Consider the following 14,482-nt stretch of genomic DNA (forward strand, 5'->3'; position numbering starts at 1 on the left):
ATAATATATATATATATATAATGATCTCCACAGCAACCACTAAATTAATAATGCGGAGATATAGCTAAAAAAAACCCTGTGGGTGAATTAAAATAGAACTCTAAAAAGTGTTCAGATAATTCAAAGTAAGGCAGGGAAGGAGGAACAGATGAACACCAAACAGAAGACTAGTAGAAAGCAAACAGTAAAATGGTAGCCCTAAATCCAATCAAATAAATAATTGATTAGATATCAACTGGCTCCAATTAAAAGGCAGAGATTATTGCCCAGCTGGTGTGGCTCAGTGGTTGAGGTCATGATTCACTTCCCAGTCAGGGCACATTGCCCAGGTTGCAGACTTGATCCCCAGTAGGGGATGTACAGGAAGCAGCCAATCAATGATTCTCTCTCATCACTGATGTTTCTATCTCTCTCTGTCTCTCTTCCTTTCTGAAATCAACAAAAATATATTTTAAAAAATATTTATAAAAAAAGGCAGATTGTCAAAATGGTTGTAAAAAAACCCAAAAGATCCAACTATATGCTACCTATAAGATATGTAAGTTGAAAGTAAACAGATGGAAAAATTGTGACATATAAGCCATAAGCGTGAGAAAGCTAGAGCGGCTATGTTATCAGATAAAGTGGACTTCAAGACAAAGTATTACCAGATGTGTAGAAGAATACTACATAATAACAAAAGAGGCTATTAGGAAATACAACAATCATATATGTGTGTTTACTAATAACAGAGCTAAAAGTGCAAAAAGCAGAAATTGAAAGAGATAATTCTATAATAACAGTTGATTTTAATATCAGTCTTTTCGTACCTAATAGAAATAGACCAAAAAAAATTAATAAGGACACAGAGAATCTAAGTAATGCCTTCAACTACCTTGACCAAATTGCTATTTATAGAGCCCTTCCCTCAATTTCTGTATAATGCATGTCCCAATTAAGTGCACATAAAGTGCCTAGCAAAATAGACCATATGTTGGGCCATAAAAAGAATTTATGTTCTCTAACCACAGGGAATGAAATCAGAATTCAGTAAGAATAATATATCCAAAAAACCTACAAACACTTGAAAACAACAATAGATCTCTACATTATAAAGAATAAACCACCAGGTAAATTAAAAATATTTCAAACAATGATAATGAAGATATATCAACATTTGTGGAACACAGCTAAAGCAGTGTTTGGCAAAAGTTTTTATTTTATAGCTTTTTAAATGCTTACTTTAGAAAAGGAAAACTAAAGTAGTTGACTTAATATTCCAACTTCAGAAAAGAAGGATAAAGTAAATCCAAAGTAATCAAAATAAAATAAAATCCTTGAAATCAATGACTAGAAAACTAACAGAAACAACATCTGGTTCATTAGAAAATATTAACAAATTTGAGGATTCTCTAGTTAACCCAACCAAGCAAAAAGATTCTGTTTACATGATATTCTAGAATGGGCAAAACTAATCCACAATAGAAAAACATCAAGACAATCAGGCAGGCAGTTGGGCAGGGGTTGACGAGGGGCTAGAATTGACTGGGAATGGCCATAAAGAAACTTTGTGGTGTGATGGTTCTGTATCTTTTTAAAAAAAATATATTTTATTGATTTTTCACAGAGAGGGAGAGGGAGAGAGTCAGAAACATCGATCAGCTGCCTCCTGCACACCCCCTACTGGGGATGTGCCTGCAATCAAGGTACATGCCCTTGACCGGAATTGAACCTGGGACCCTTTAGTCTGCAGGCCGATGCTCTATCCACTGAGCCAAACCAGTTAGGGGTATGGTTCTGTATCTTATTGGGGGTTCGGGTTACTCAGGTGAACATATCTGACAAAACTCAGGGATGTACACTTAAGATCTGTGTATTTCACTGCTGTAAATTTTACCTCCAAAGGCTTAAAAAACCCCAAACCCTAAGCAGACAATGAACTCTAAGTAATAGTATTGACACAGATGTGTTAAGAGGGAAGTATACTGATATCTATAATTTACTTTAAAATTAATAAAGTAAGTTGGGGTCATGAATGAACAATGGATAGACAGGTAGGTATCTTAGAAAGTACGGTAAAATGTTAATGGGGAGTATACATGTGCTCACTGCAAATTCTCCAACTTTTCTGTATATTTGAAATTCTCATAATACCACTGAGGTTAAAAATACAAGAACTACATATTGGGGTAAGAAAGTTGTGCTAGAAAAGAAACAGGTACTAAAAATGAGTAAAGGATATAATTATTATTTTGTGGCAATCATGGCAAAGGTGAGTGAACATTACTCGTCAGTCAACTGAGCAAATCAGGTAGTTCAAGCTTAAAAAGCTATAAAGTTAATATAATTACTGAGAACACTACGGGGAACAATACTACAACAAGGTATAGACCCTGTACACCTCAGCTACTGCTGTCATTAACTTTCACAGTGAATGTAATTCCACTGTATCACCTGAGCACAGTTGGTAGTAACAGCCCAAGAAAGTGACTTTATTTCTTAGCCCAATTTGTGATAGGCCTTGCAAAATCAGAAATGTAGACAGTATCTAAGGAAATGCTGAATTAAAATTTTCCTAATTGAGTACACTACTCAAATTTTAAATTTTCTGAATTTACCTTTTTACAGATTTGGGATACTGAAAATAATGTTACTTATCAGAGTTTTTTGTATAGATGTCCATGTCAAAACCTTACATTTTATTATAGCTCTATGGTTTCAGGTGGTTCAGATGAATATAATGATTCTCTTGTTCTCTTTTGAAAAATACCAACAGCAACTTAGGATATGTTAACAAAACAAACTAAAAAGGTAAACTTTACCTGTTTTACGAACTGTGTAGCATTAAAAAGTTCACTGCAGCCATATAAAATGTGTTTGCCCGGTTTCCCCTGTAAAAATCAGATACAAGTAAGTAACAAGTATTCTCAAGAAGAGGGATTAAAGCTAATAAATCTTTTTGTTATTCTTAAAGATATTTTTTTTTGGGGGGGGGGGGGGAGGAGGTGTTGGATTTTAACCCAAAATTGCATAGAATAAAGTGGTGAAGTGGCATAGTATTTTTTAAAATATGGAAATAGAAGGGATCTGATAACTGCCACATTTCATAATTATCTATAAAATCTTAGGCCAACACTCTTGCAATGAAGGATCTGTATTACTTGAAGAAAACATGCTTAGATTTTTATGTGGCTCTATGGCCACAGAGGCTATAAAAGACCCCTCCTTGTACAAGACGATGTGAGACCAGAGTATCTTACACAGATCTTGGAGGTTTACATTGTGAAGGTGAAGTATGTCCAGTGCAAGTGACATAGAATCCCAGCAGCTGTGCTGGGAGTTTGAAGATTTATGGCATCAGCCTATTTTTTTTCCTCCTGTTGTACCAAAATCTCTATCTTTATTAAAGCCTTACATCACATAGGACATAAGGAATGATCATTCTTTAATATTAAGTAAATAAATGAAGATTACAAGATGTCATTCTAACAATCACTAATTCCATCACACCTGCATTTAATTTATTAATTTATTTAGCTTTTCAAGTCACACCCTTTCCTCCATATTCTCCTTCTGCTTAGTTGTCCATCACTCCCTGCTGCTGTGAGCTCTGAATTGTACTCCACTGCCAATTTGCTACCTTTAAAGCTCTTGTTTGCTGAAAAAGCAGCATTCTAAATTTGTGAGAAGTATGTTGCTGACTGAAGTCAATGGGATGGGAGAAAAGTGCTTATGATTCAGGTATATGTGTTTGGTAAATCATTCACCAAGGGAGACTCTTTGGGAGAGGGGTTACCTGAAGTCTCTAGACATGTAAAGTCAAACTAAGATAGATAGCTGCAAAATACATGACATCAAAAAGATGTATTGTTTTCCACCTCAAGTACAATTTTAGTCCAGAAATGAATGTGATAGGAATAAAAAAACCCAATCCTGTATGAAGGATTTTTAAACTACCTCTAGAAAAGGGGTTTATGTAAGAATCAGGAGAGGAAAAAAACCAAGATGGCGGCATAGGTAAACTCCGGAAATTGCTGCCTCGCACAACCACTTCAAAAATACAACTAAAAGACAAAACGGACATCATCCAGAACCACAGGAAGGCTGGCTGAGTGGAAATTCTACAACTAAAAAAAAAGAGAAAAGCACACTGAGACTTAGAGGAGGTGCGGAAGTATAGTGCAGAGGTACGGAGGCGCACGCGGAAAGAGCTGGCAACTGAGGACACGGTTGTTGTTTTCAATCGGGAGGGAGTCTCAAGCTCCCGACTGCTCTGAACTCCAGTTCAGGGCGAGTCTCTGGGGACCCAGACTCATACGGGGAGAAACTGGACTGTCTGGCATCGGTCGGAACTCGAGGGCGGCTTTCTATGAGAGGTACTTGCAGCGATTACTGGGACACTGAGACTCGGGGTAGGACTGAGGAGCAGCCATAGCTGTTTGCTCCACCCTGTTGATCCCCTGAGACCCCGCCACACCCAAGCTGTGCACAGAGGCTTTTGCATATGAATGACCTGGCCCTTTGCAATCTGAAAATTACCTAACAAACTGCAGCTGGGTCAGAGAGACCCAGAACTTCCAAAAGAAGGCCCAAGGCCCCACAGCAGCTTGCACTGCTTCACAGCTGGGCTTCATCTGGGCACCCCCAAACCCCAAACAAAGAAGAGGAATCTGCAGATCTCTCCATAGCTCCTGCTGGGTAGCCTCAGGCAGAGGCTAAATTAGCACCTCCCTAGAGATTCAAGAGCCAGTGTACCCAGTGGTCAGAGTGGGGCCATCCAGATTACAACTCCTCAGATCCATAAGGGACACACTCAGGGGGCAGACTCAGTGAGCACCAAAGCCCCACTGAAGAAAGTCTTGCCCCAAAAGGGTGTCTCCAGCACAGAAGTTCTCCCACTGCAGACACAGCTGATTCTCACAAACAATTGGCCTGGAGGTCAATTCCTCCCAGTGATACCTACAACAATCAAGGCTTAACTACAACAAGACTGTGCACAAAGCCCACAAAGGGTTGCACCAAGAGTGTCCACCTCAGGTAATTGGGGAGGCTGAGCCACTGGGCCCTATAAGACACGTAGCACACAAAGCCACTCTACCAACACAGGGAAGCATAAAAAAATGTGGAGACAAAGAAACAGATCACAAATGACAGAAATGGAAGAAAGCAAACTACTGGATATAGAGTTCAAAACCACGGTTATAAGGTTCTTCAAGAATTTTCTAGAAACCACCGATAAATTTAGTGAGACCCTCAAGGATATGAAAAAGGACCAACTAGAAATTAAGCATACACTGACTGAAATAAAGAATAATATACAGAGATCCAACAGCAGACATGAGGATCCCAAGAATCAAATCAAGATTTGAAATACGAAGAAGCAAAAAACACCCAACCAGAAAAGAAAAAAGAATCCAAAAATATGAAGATAGTGTAAGGAGCCTCTGGGACAACTTCAAGCGTACCAACATCCGAATTATAGGGGTGCCAGAAGAAGAGAGAGAGCAAGATATTGAAAACCTATTTGAAGAAATAATGACAGAAAACTTCCCCTACGTGGTGAAAGAAATAGACTTACAAGTCCAGGAAGTGCAGAGAACCCCAAACAAAAGGAATCCAAAGAGGACCACACCAAGACACATCATAATTAAAATGCCAAGGGCAAAAGACAAAGAGAGAATCTTAAAAGCAACAAGAGAAAAACAGTTAGTTACCTACAAGGGAGTACCCATACAACTGTCAGCTGATTTCTCAACAGAAACTATGCAGGCCAGAAGGGAGTGGCAAGAAATATTCAAAGTGATGAATAGCAAGAACCTACAACCAAGATTACTTTACCCAGCAAAGCTATCATTCAGAATTGAAGATCAGATAAAGAGCTTCACAGATAAGAAAAAGCTAAAGGAGTTCATCACCACCAAACAAACCAGTATTACATGAAATGCTGAAAGGTATCCTTTAAGAGGAGGAGGAAGAAGAAAAAGGTAAAGATACAAATTATGAACAACAAATACACATCTATCAACAAGTGAATCTAAAAATCAAGTGAATAAATAATCTGATGAACAGAATAAACTGGTGAATATAATAGAATCAGGGGCATAGAAAGGGAGTGGAGTGACAATTCTCGGGGGGGAAAGGGGTGTGGGGGTGCGGGAAGAGACTGGACAAAAATCGTACACCTATGGATGAGGACAGTGTGTGGGGGGTAAGGGCAGAGGGTGGGGTGGGAATGGGGTGGAGGGAAGCTATGGGGGGAAAAAAGAGGAACAACTGTAATAATCTGAACAATAAAGAATTAAAAAAAAAAAGAATCAGGAGAGCCCTGGAAATAGAGAATGTTAGCATTCTAAAGACAGAACAACTCTTATAAACATTAAATGATAAAAGAATAAAAAGGTCAACATGTACCTTTATGTAGTCAATAAGATTTTGATATTCAATGTAGTTGCCTCCTCCAACTACAAAAACAATTGCCTAAAAATGCAAACAGAAAAATAAATAAGTTAAAAGAAATAGTTAAAACACCATTTAAAACAGTATTTTAAGTTTTCAAACAAAGTTTTTAGGCGGGAACATACTCCACACATAGGTAAAAGAAAATACTAGCTAGCAAAAGTCATATCCTGCATGCCTGATGTTACTTCACTTATAAAGAAATTTGTTTCTAAAAAGTTTATACATTTATAAATTTCTAATGTCTATTGAGTAGTAAATGAGACAGAGATTTTTCAGAAACAATTTAGAGGAAAATAAACCTCATTCTTCACATAAGTAATAGCAAAGAAATCCAAAGGGCTTTTTCCAAAGGCATTTTTGAATTTCAGCTTATTTACTGTAGGTAGAAAGAACAAAAAACTTAGCATTTATATAATTTCCAATATACAGGGTGGGGCAATATACAGGGTGGGGTAAAAGGTTCACAGCTGTCCATATGGAAAACAATACAGTAACTAATCCTATATAATAAAGAGGGAATATGCAAATTGACCATCACTCCACCACAAAGATGGGGGCACCCACAGCGGAGGCAGGAGGAGGAGGGGTTTCCATAACACAAGATGGCTGCACCCACAGTGGAGGCTGAGTTCCCGTAACGAGCTTTAAGGAGCAATCAGCAGGGGACTTGAGCCTGTGCCCTCTCCCTCCCTGGTCCCCGTGGGGCTTGACAGAGGCCCTACCGGGCCCTGGCCAGGGTGCCAGGCTGGGGGACCTCAGCCGCGCCCCCTGCCCGGTGGGGTTTGACAGGGGACCTCAAGGCACGCTCCCCGCCCTGGCGCCAGGCTAGGGGACCTGAGGCTGCACCCCCCGCCCGGTGGGGCTTGACAAGGGTTGGACCGGCCGGGTCTGGGACTTGCGCGATTTTGAGGCGCACATGGGTGGGTGGGGACTTGACTCTGGGTTCCTTGGGGCGCCCCAGACTCTGACAGGAGGAAGATTTTCATATACATTTTACTAATTTTCTTTCATCTCTGACACTTCTATTATAGAGAAAGGGCAAATAGCAATATTAAAATATTTCCTCTAATCCCCTTTTAATGTGCATGAATTTTGTGCACCGGGCCACTAGTTAATAATACAAGAATAAACTGTTTCTGTGTACTCACAACTGTAAACCTACTTTTGCCCAACCCTGTATGTTCTTTTTTGTATTTTTCCTAAGAATCTTTTTTATATTTCAAATGAAAACATAGTCATATCTTCACAAAAGTTTAGAATCCAATTTTAGAAGTTCCAAACATATAAAACTTTCTTAAAGACTTCTTTTTCTGAGAATTACTTCATTTCATGTCAGTTATTTTAAGCTTAAATGATTCTCAGTGTTTAAAGCAGCTTTATAAATCAGAAAAATATACTTGCTAAGAATATGTATTTTTTAAGAATTTTGGGTGCACAGAATTGGATTTATCAAGATTGCCATATAGTCATCATAATAAACCATGTTTAGGATAAAGAAGTTCTTGACTGCTTGGTCACCTTTTCATCTTCCCTTTTCAGGGACAGATTATTTTTATATGGAACGTACCTCTTGGAATGGATTTTTGTTCCTCGGAACTGAGCTGTAACAAAGAAAAACCATATTGAAAATTTCACCCATGGCTTTTCTGATGAGAAAAACAGGCATGGGAGACACACACACACACACACACACACACAATTAGATATATATTTACAATTCTTCCTCCATCACTGTCTTGGACGGTGGGTCCTTTAGTTTTGTGTAGCCAGGTAATGAATTGGGATGCAGAGGAAGAATACAGAAGAGGTACATGTCTCAGTGTCTAAAAGGAAATGGGGCAACCTATGGACTTCAAAATTATAGAAGACTGAGCAGCAGCTCCCATAAGGAGTGGAAATCTGGGTTTAAGATGAGTTGATAAAGTATATATTTTAGTGATAAATTATATAAAATTTTTACCATACTCAACATAATATTACAGTTGTGAGTATCTACATTTGTGAAAAAAGCATGTAAACGGGAAGGATAACAACAATTTAGAAAAAGAAAGGGGGAAGGAGTAGGGATCTGCATTTCTAACTGTAGCTCATATATATATGTATGGTGTATATATTATATATATATATATATATACACACCTCACCATATATATACCATATATATCTTTATATATTAAATATTAACATACAAATTACATACTTATTTATACTAGTATATTTATAATATAGTTTAAAAATACTTCCTTAGTGTTCAAGAGGTCTTTTTATGAAGACGTTTTCAAAGCTCTTGTGAATCAGATGTATATTTGTTTTGAGTGCTAAAACAGGCTGCACAAAGACAACTCAGTTTTTCCTCAGAAGCAATTTTTGAAAATCCCAACCAAGAGAAGAGAGCTATTGTAACTTCCCTTAGTTATTCAGAGGCTGATTCCACAGCCCTATCATCTTGTCCTCATTTCTATGGCCCACTGGAATATTCCACAGAAACCAGAGCCCACCTGATTGAAATACCTCCTCAGTATTTAAATTCCTTCTAGAGTGCTTTAGTTCAGCGGTCGCCAAGCTTTCGGACCTCACGGACCATCAGTGGTCTGCGGACCACCAGTTGGCAACCATTGATCCAAAGGTTTCCTTAAATCAGTGGTCGCCAAGCTTTCGGACCTCACGGACCACTGGTTGGTGACCACTGCTTTAGTTGCTCTAAGAGTAGAAGTGGAATGAGGAGAGGTAAGACTTAAGTAGCACAGCATTACTAGTTACTAATCACCCAGATCCAGTTGTGATGAGATTAGCTCAGAGGAGGAGGAAAGCCTGAGCTCCTGTCTTATCAATACCAGATTCCTCCTCATTATCATACATAACGTACAAGTCAGATGAAAAGAGCTCCTCAGTAAGTTTCTAAGAAGAAACATGTATTTACTTGTTAGCATATGCAAATGCAAGGAAGAATATTGAGAGGAAAAGAATTGTAAAATCCACCGTTTTAAAGTGTGCACTCAGTGGTTTTATATATTTACAGAGTTGTAAAACCATTACCAGTGTCTAGTTCAGAACTTTTTTTTATCATCCCCAAAAGAAGCCCCAATACACATTAGTTGTCACTCTTCATCTCTCTCCTATAACTTATCCTTTGTCAATTCCTTCTTGCCAGCTGTAGCTGCTATCAGCAGCTTCTTTCGCAACTTTGGGAGTATTTCTAATAAGTTCAAAAATGAGAATAACCTTTTAAGTTACCAAAACTACCAAATAAGCAGCTACCCAGTGATTAGATTATCTATCCTGACTACCTACAAAGATGAGAAAGCTTGGGGTAAAGCAAAGACAAAGTTCTAAAGATCCCAAACATAAGGGACAAGCAAGAAAGCAGCTTCACTCAAGTTCTGGTGCTAGAAACAATGATTTTAAGGTTTTTCTCCCTCCTAAATATGCCTATTCTTTTTCTGCATCTTTTTTTTTTTTTAATATATTTTATTGATTTCTTACAGAGAGGAAGGGAGAGGGATAGAGAGTTAGAAACATCGATGAGAAAGAGACATCGATCAGCTGCCTCCTGCACATCTCCCACTGGGGATGTGTCCGCAACCCAGGTACATGCCCTTGACCGGAATCGAACCTGGGACCTTTCAGTCCGCAGCCCGACGCTCTATCCACTGAGCCAAACCGGTTTCGGCTTTTTTCTGCATCTTTTAGGCTATTTTTCATACCACCATGAATTAAATCTTGAAAAATAATATTCATAATAAACTAAACAAATGCCATACCATTTTTGTCATAAAATATAGAAATTATCTGTAGAAAGTTTCATTGTCAAAATGTATTTACAGCAATCCACAGCAACTTAGATTACATGGACCAGTTAAGTAAAAAATAAAAACAACAAAACAACTGGTAACTGCCCTGGCCAGTGTTATTCAGTGGTTAGAGCATCAGCCTGAGCACTAAAAGGTCTCAGTTTTGATTCCTGGTCAAGGCATGTACTTGGGTTGCAGGTTCGATCCCTGGCCCTGGTTGGGGCATATACAGGGGGCAACCAATCGACGTGTCTCTCTCACACTGATGGATGTCTCTCTTTCTCTCCCCCTCCCCTTCCACTCTCTAGTAATCATTGGGAAAAAAATATTCTCAAGGATTAACAACAAAACACCCCTTCCCCCTAACCCCCCCAAAAAAGAACCCAACTGCTTTCTAACATAAAGACACATTTTTTCATTTGGTCCAATAAAGAGTATTTATTTAAAAACATACATATTATCCAAGATCCTCCTTCCCCCCACAGCTTGTTATGCCACCGTCATTTCACTAGAAACAAAGCAAAAAACATCTAAAGGTATTTTTATGTGTATATCTTGGAAGGAAAAGCACCAGTGATTATCTCTGGGTTTACTTACCAGTTTTCTATGCAGTTTAAATTTTTAATATTAAGTAGTTATTTATTACAAAAATAATTATGTTATTTCCCTTCTTGGCAGGGTTGGGGAAACCTACAACAAATACACAAGAGCTGCTTACCTGTCATTGCCTCGTAGCATTTTGGGATCAAAATATCTAAAGTCATCAGTTTCCTATTAAAAAAATAGAATTTTACCATGACTATGGAATTTCTCTTTAGAAAGGTACAGTTTGGCTTAATTTATTTTAATGAATCTATTAATCTGGTAGAACGTGTAACCACCACCACCATTTACCGAGCACTTACTATATGTTAAGCATTATTGTACTGCTTTCAATAAAATAACTTAATCCCGATAATGTCAATGAGGTGGTTATTATTATTATCCCTATTTTTCAGGTGAGCAAGCTGGAATACAGAGAGTATATAACTTTGCTAAGGTCACATGATTAGCTTTTATGTTAACTCCAGGATCTGAGCCCAGGTAATCTAGTTTTAATGCCCACACCTTAACCATTATGCTATACAGTACTGCTTCTTGAAAATGTATCAGGTTTACAAGTGATGTATTTCTGTTTTTAGGATTTTATTATTTTTGTATGTCCATGATTTTTTTAAAAAAATATTTTTATTGATTTCAGAGAGGAAGGGAGAGGGTGAGATAGAAACATCAATGATGAGAGAGAACCACTGACTGGTTGCCTCCTGCATGCTCCACACTGGGGATTGAGCTCACAACCTGGGCATGTGCCCTGTACAGGAATCGAACCTGGGACCCTTCAGTCCTCAAGCCCACGTTCTATCCACTGAACCAAACTGGCTAGGGCTATATGTCCATGATTTTATTGAATGTACAGAATACCGAATACAGGTTCACAATTTCTTATTTGAAACATTTGGAGTTATATGTATATTGGAATTTTGAATTTAAAATCTTTTAGTTGTCAGAACATTTTGGATTTCAGAAGTGGTAGATAAGGGGTTGTGGACCTCCTCTAAATTGGAAACTAGCCTCTTAATATTAAAGGAGTTGGAAAGTACTGCTTTACTGCTTATGATGTAATCACCTACTAATCTCTGCCTCCCTCTCTCCTTCCATGGCCCAATCAGCCAAAGGAACTCATTCTTTTCTACAGTATGGATGGCGCTATCCAAACCTGATTGATGACAAACTACTAATGTTTTGCCACTATCAGGTCTTGTACTCAGTGGTGAACAGTGCTAATCAATCACAGAACTCTCAGTGAACCAAATACAGTGTCAGATCCATTAATACTCTGCTCCAGTAAACCATTACCCGCTAGATTTACAAGGCAAGATAAAACCTATCTGGTACAGCCTTAATCCTTTTCTTTCAGTTTATTCAATTAAGACAAATAAAAAGAGAACACTCAATTAACAAATGTAAGTGATAAGAATGCACCTAGAATTAGCTTATAGCATTTTAAAGCCTTTAAGATAAGATACATTCAAGATTACTAGCTAAGTCTAACTTAGTGCACTTTGCTAATCTTTTCAATGCCTCTAAATCAACTAATCTGCAAATAGGAGAGGAACCAGGAACCATTCAAAACATTTTTACATATTATCACATTTAATTCTTATTAGGCACCTAAGTGTGTAATAAATATTACCATTATCACTGTCATTATTCATCATCTCAGCTTCAAGATAGGGATAGTAATAAAATAAACTTCCTCGACCCCTTGTAGATTTGGTATCAGTCTAAAATTTCAGATTTATTTATACCTTTATTCTTTATTACTGTTTGGAATGTCTTCCATTCATTTAACTGCCTATAATGAAGTCATATTCGCTAAGATAATTATAAATGTGTATTTCTTGCAGGCTTTTCAAGAGAGCTCCTTCCTCATATATTCTAGGATGCAGTAATAAAGTCTATTATTACTACAACTAGAGGCCTGGTGCACGAATTCGTGCATGGGTGGGGTCCCTCAGCCTGGCCAGCAATCAGGGCTGATCGGGGTTGGCTGGCCGGCTGCGGGGAGGGACTGAGGGAAGTTAACTGGCTGCAGGAGGTTGGTTATGGGAGCCCACTGACCACCAGGGGGCAGCTCCTGTGTTGAGCGTCTACCCCCTGGTGGTCAGTGTGTCATCATAGCGACCAGTCGACCGGTTGTTCGGTTGACTGGTTGCTTAAGCTTTTATATATATAGATGGCATGCTGCTTTCTCTATATCGATTCCCAGATGGAAAAACCCAATTCTTTTATTATTATTATAGACAACACTCTTACTCCTTTCATAATTGTAATTGCTCCTATGGGGAATGTTTTATTACACTGTAGCTTTGTTTTCATAAGGGTAGATTTAAAATTATTTCTGTTAATTTCCTTTAACAGTATAATCATGTTTTAATAATTACAAAAAACTTACACATTAATGTGAAGATTCTGTTCTCATTCTCTTTCTAGGCTGGGATCTTAAACCTTGCTACCAAGTCTAAAATGATCCAGATCAACCCAAACTAGGGTATTGCTGGGAATAGGATCATGCTGCCTTTCTCAATTCCAGACTCTTACGATGATAACCACTCTCTAGTTGCCACACTAACAAGCTGGGCTGTTTTATGAAACAGGTTGTAGCAATTTTTACATTCCTTTCTCGATTATAAACAGATAGCTTGGAAACGGATTCTTTAAGTAAATGCTAACAATATTTACTCATTTGTCTATTCACTCAACAATTTATCTCTCAATTTACTTTTCAGCCCCTAAGAGTTTAGTACCACCTGAACACATACACTTAAAAATTTCACTATGCATTCCTCTCCTAATTTTCAGAAAATTAAATTGGTTTGGTTCTCTTTATGTTATACCAGCTGATACTTACTATTCTTTTTCATTTACAGAAACGTGCTCCTTAGGATATATTTTATATTAAATTATACATAGAATATACATTTAATTTGGATGAGGACTGCCAGAATGGTTGTAGTAGCTGAGAAACCAACTCCTATTATCTGTGATAATGGCTAAAAAAGAACATGGACTCTTTTCTTTCCCTCATGTAGTCTGTTGTAATTAAGGTCACAACAAATTCATCTTTTATCACCTTCATATAGTCAGTTAGATATGTTTAACAATTTTACAAGTATAATGTTATATGCTACTCACAGGGTTTGACTTCATTTCCATGAGATTGTCTAAAATACGAGTTACAGGTAGATTCTGTGGAAGAGATTAGTATTTTCATGAGAAAAGTTCTCTATTATCAAACAACGCAATCATTCTACAGTTAAGTATGCTTACCTTCCAATTGAACACATTCTAAGATTAAGTATTCTGTGAATGGTTACACAGACATAAATAGCTTGGCACCACTGAAGTTCCATAGAAAAATATACCTCTAAATCAAAAGGTCCTTTTAATGTGTAGGTGTATCTAGATTTTACATGTTTGGGCTTCTTTACTTTGTTTGTTAGATGTTTGCTTTTTAATACTAGCAATGGAAAGCTTTTGTTTTGATCACATAAGATTCCTAATGTTATTTTTTTTCATTTTCTCTTTGCAAATTTTAAGTTTCTTTAAAAACAGAGTAACTTAAACTTTGTGAAGATGTATGAGATTAAATGACCTATCAGAGTTCTTTCATTTCTACTGTATATTCTTCTAAGCTAAAAGATACTTGTGCT

The 14,482-nt window shown here is 37.7% G+C and overlaps 1 protein-coding gene across 1 annotated transcript in view; it reads right to left on the reverse strand.

Moving 5' to 3' along the window:
* SCFD1 (sec1 family domain containing 1) overlaps positions 1-14,482 on the reverse strand; it is a 121,357-nt gene that overhangs the window by 2,343 nt on the left and 104,532 nt on the right. The window contains exons 20-24 of the mRNA XM_006085855.3: positions 13,965-14,018; positions 10,948-11,000; positions 8,006-8,039; positions 6,391-6,456; positions 2,802-2,870 (exon numbers count right to left, since the gene is read on the reverse strand). Of these exons, the coding sequence (XP_006085917.1) occupies positions 2,802-2,870; positions 6,391-6,456; positions 8,006-8,039; positions 10,948-11,000; positions 13,965-14,018 (276 nt within the window). The remainder of the gene's footprint in view (positions 1-2,801; positions 2,871-6,390; positions 6,457-8,005; positions 8,040-10,947; positions 11,001-13,964; positions 14,019-14,482) is intronic.

This window comes from Myotis lucifugus, unplaced genomic scaffold (assembly GCF_000147115.1).
Source record: "Myotis lucifugus unplaced genomic scaffold, Myoluc2.0 scaffold_22, whole genome shotgun sequence".
NCBI lineage: Eukaryota > Metazoa > Chordata > Mammalia > Chiroptera > Vespertilionidae > Myotis > Myotis lucifugus.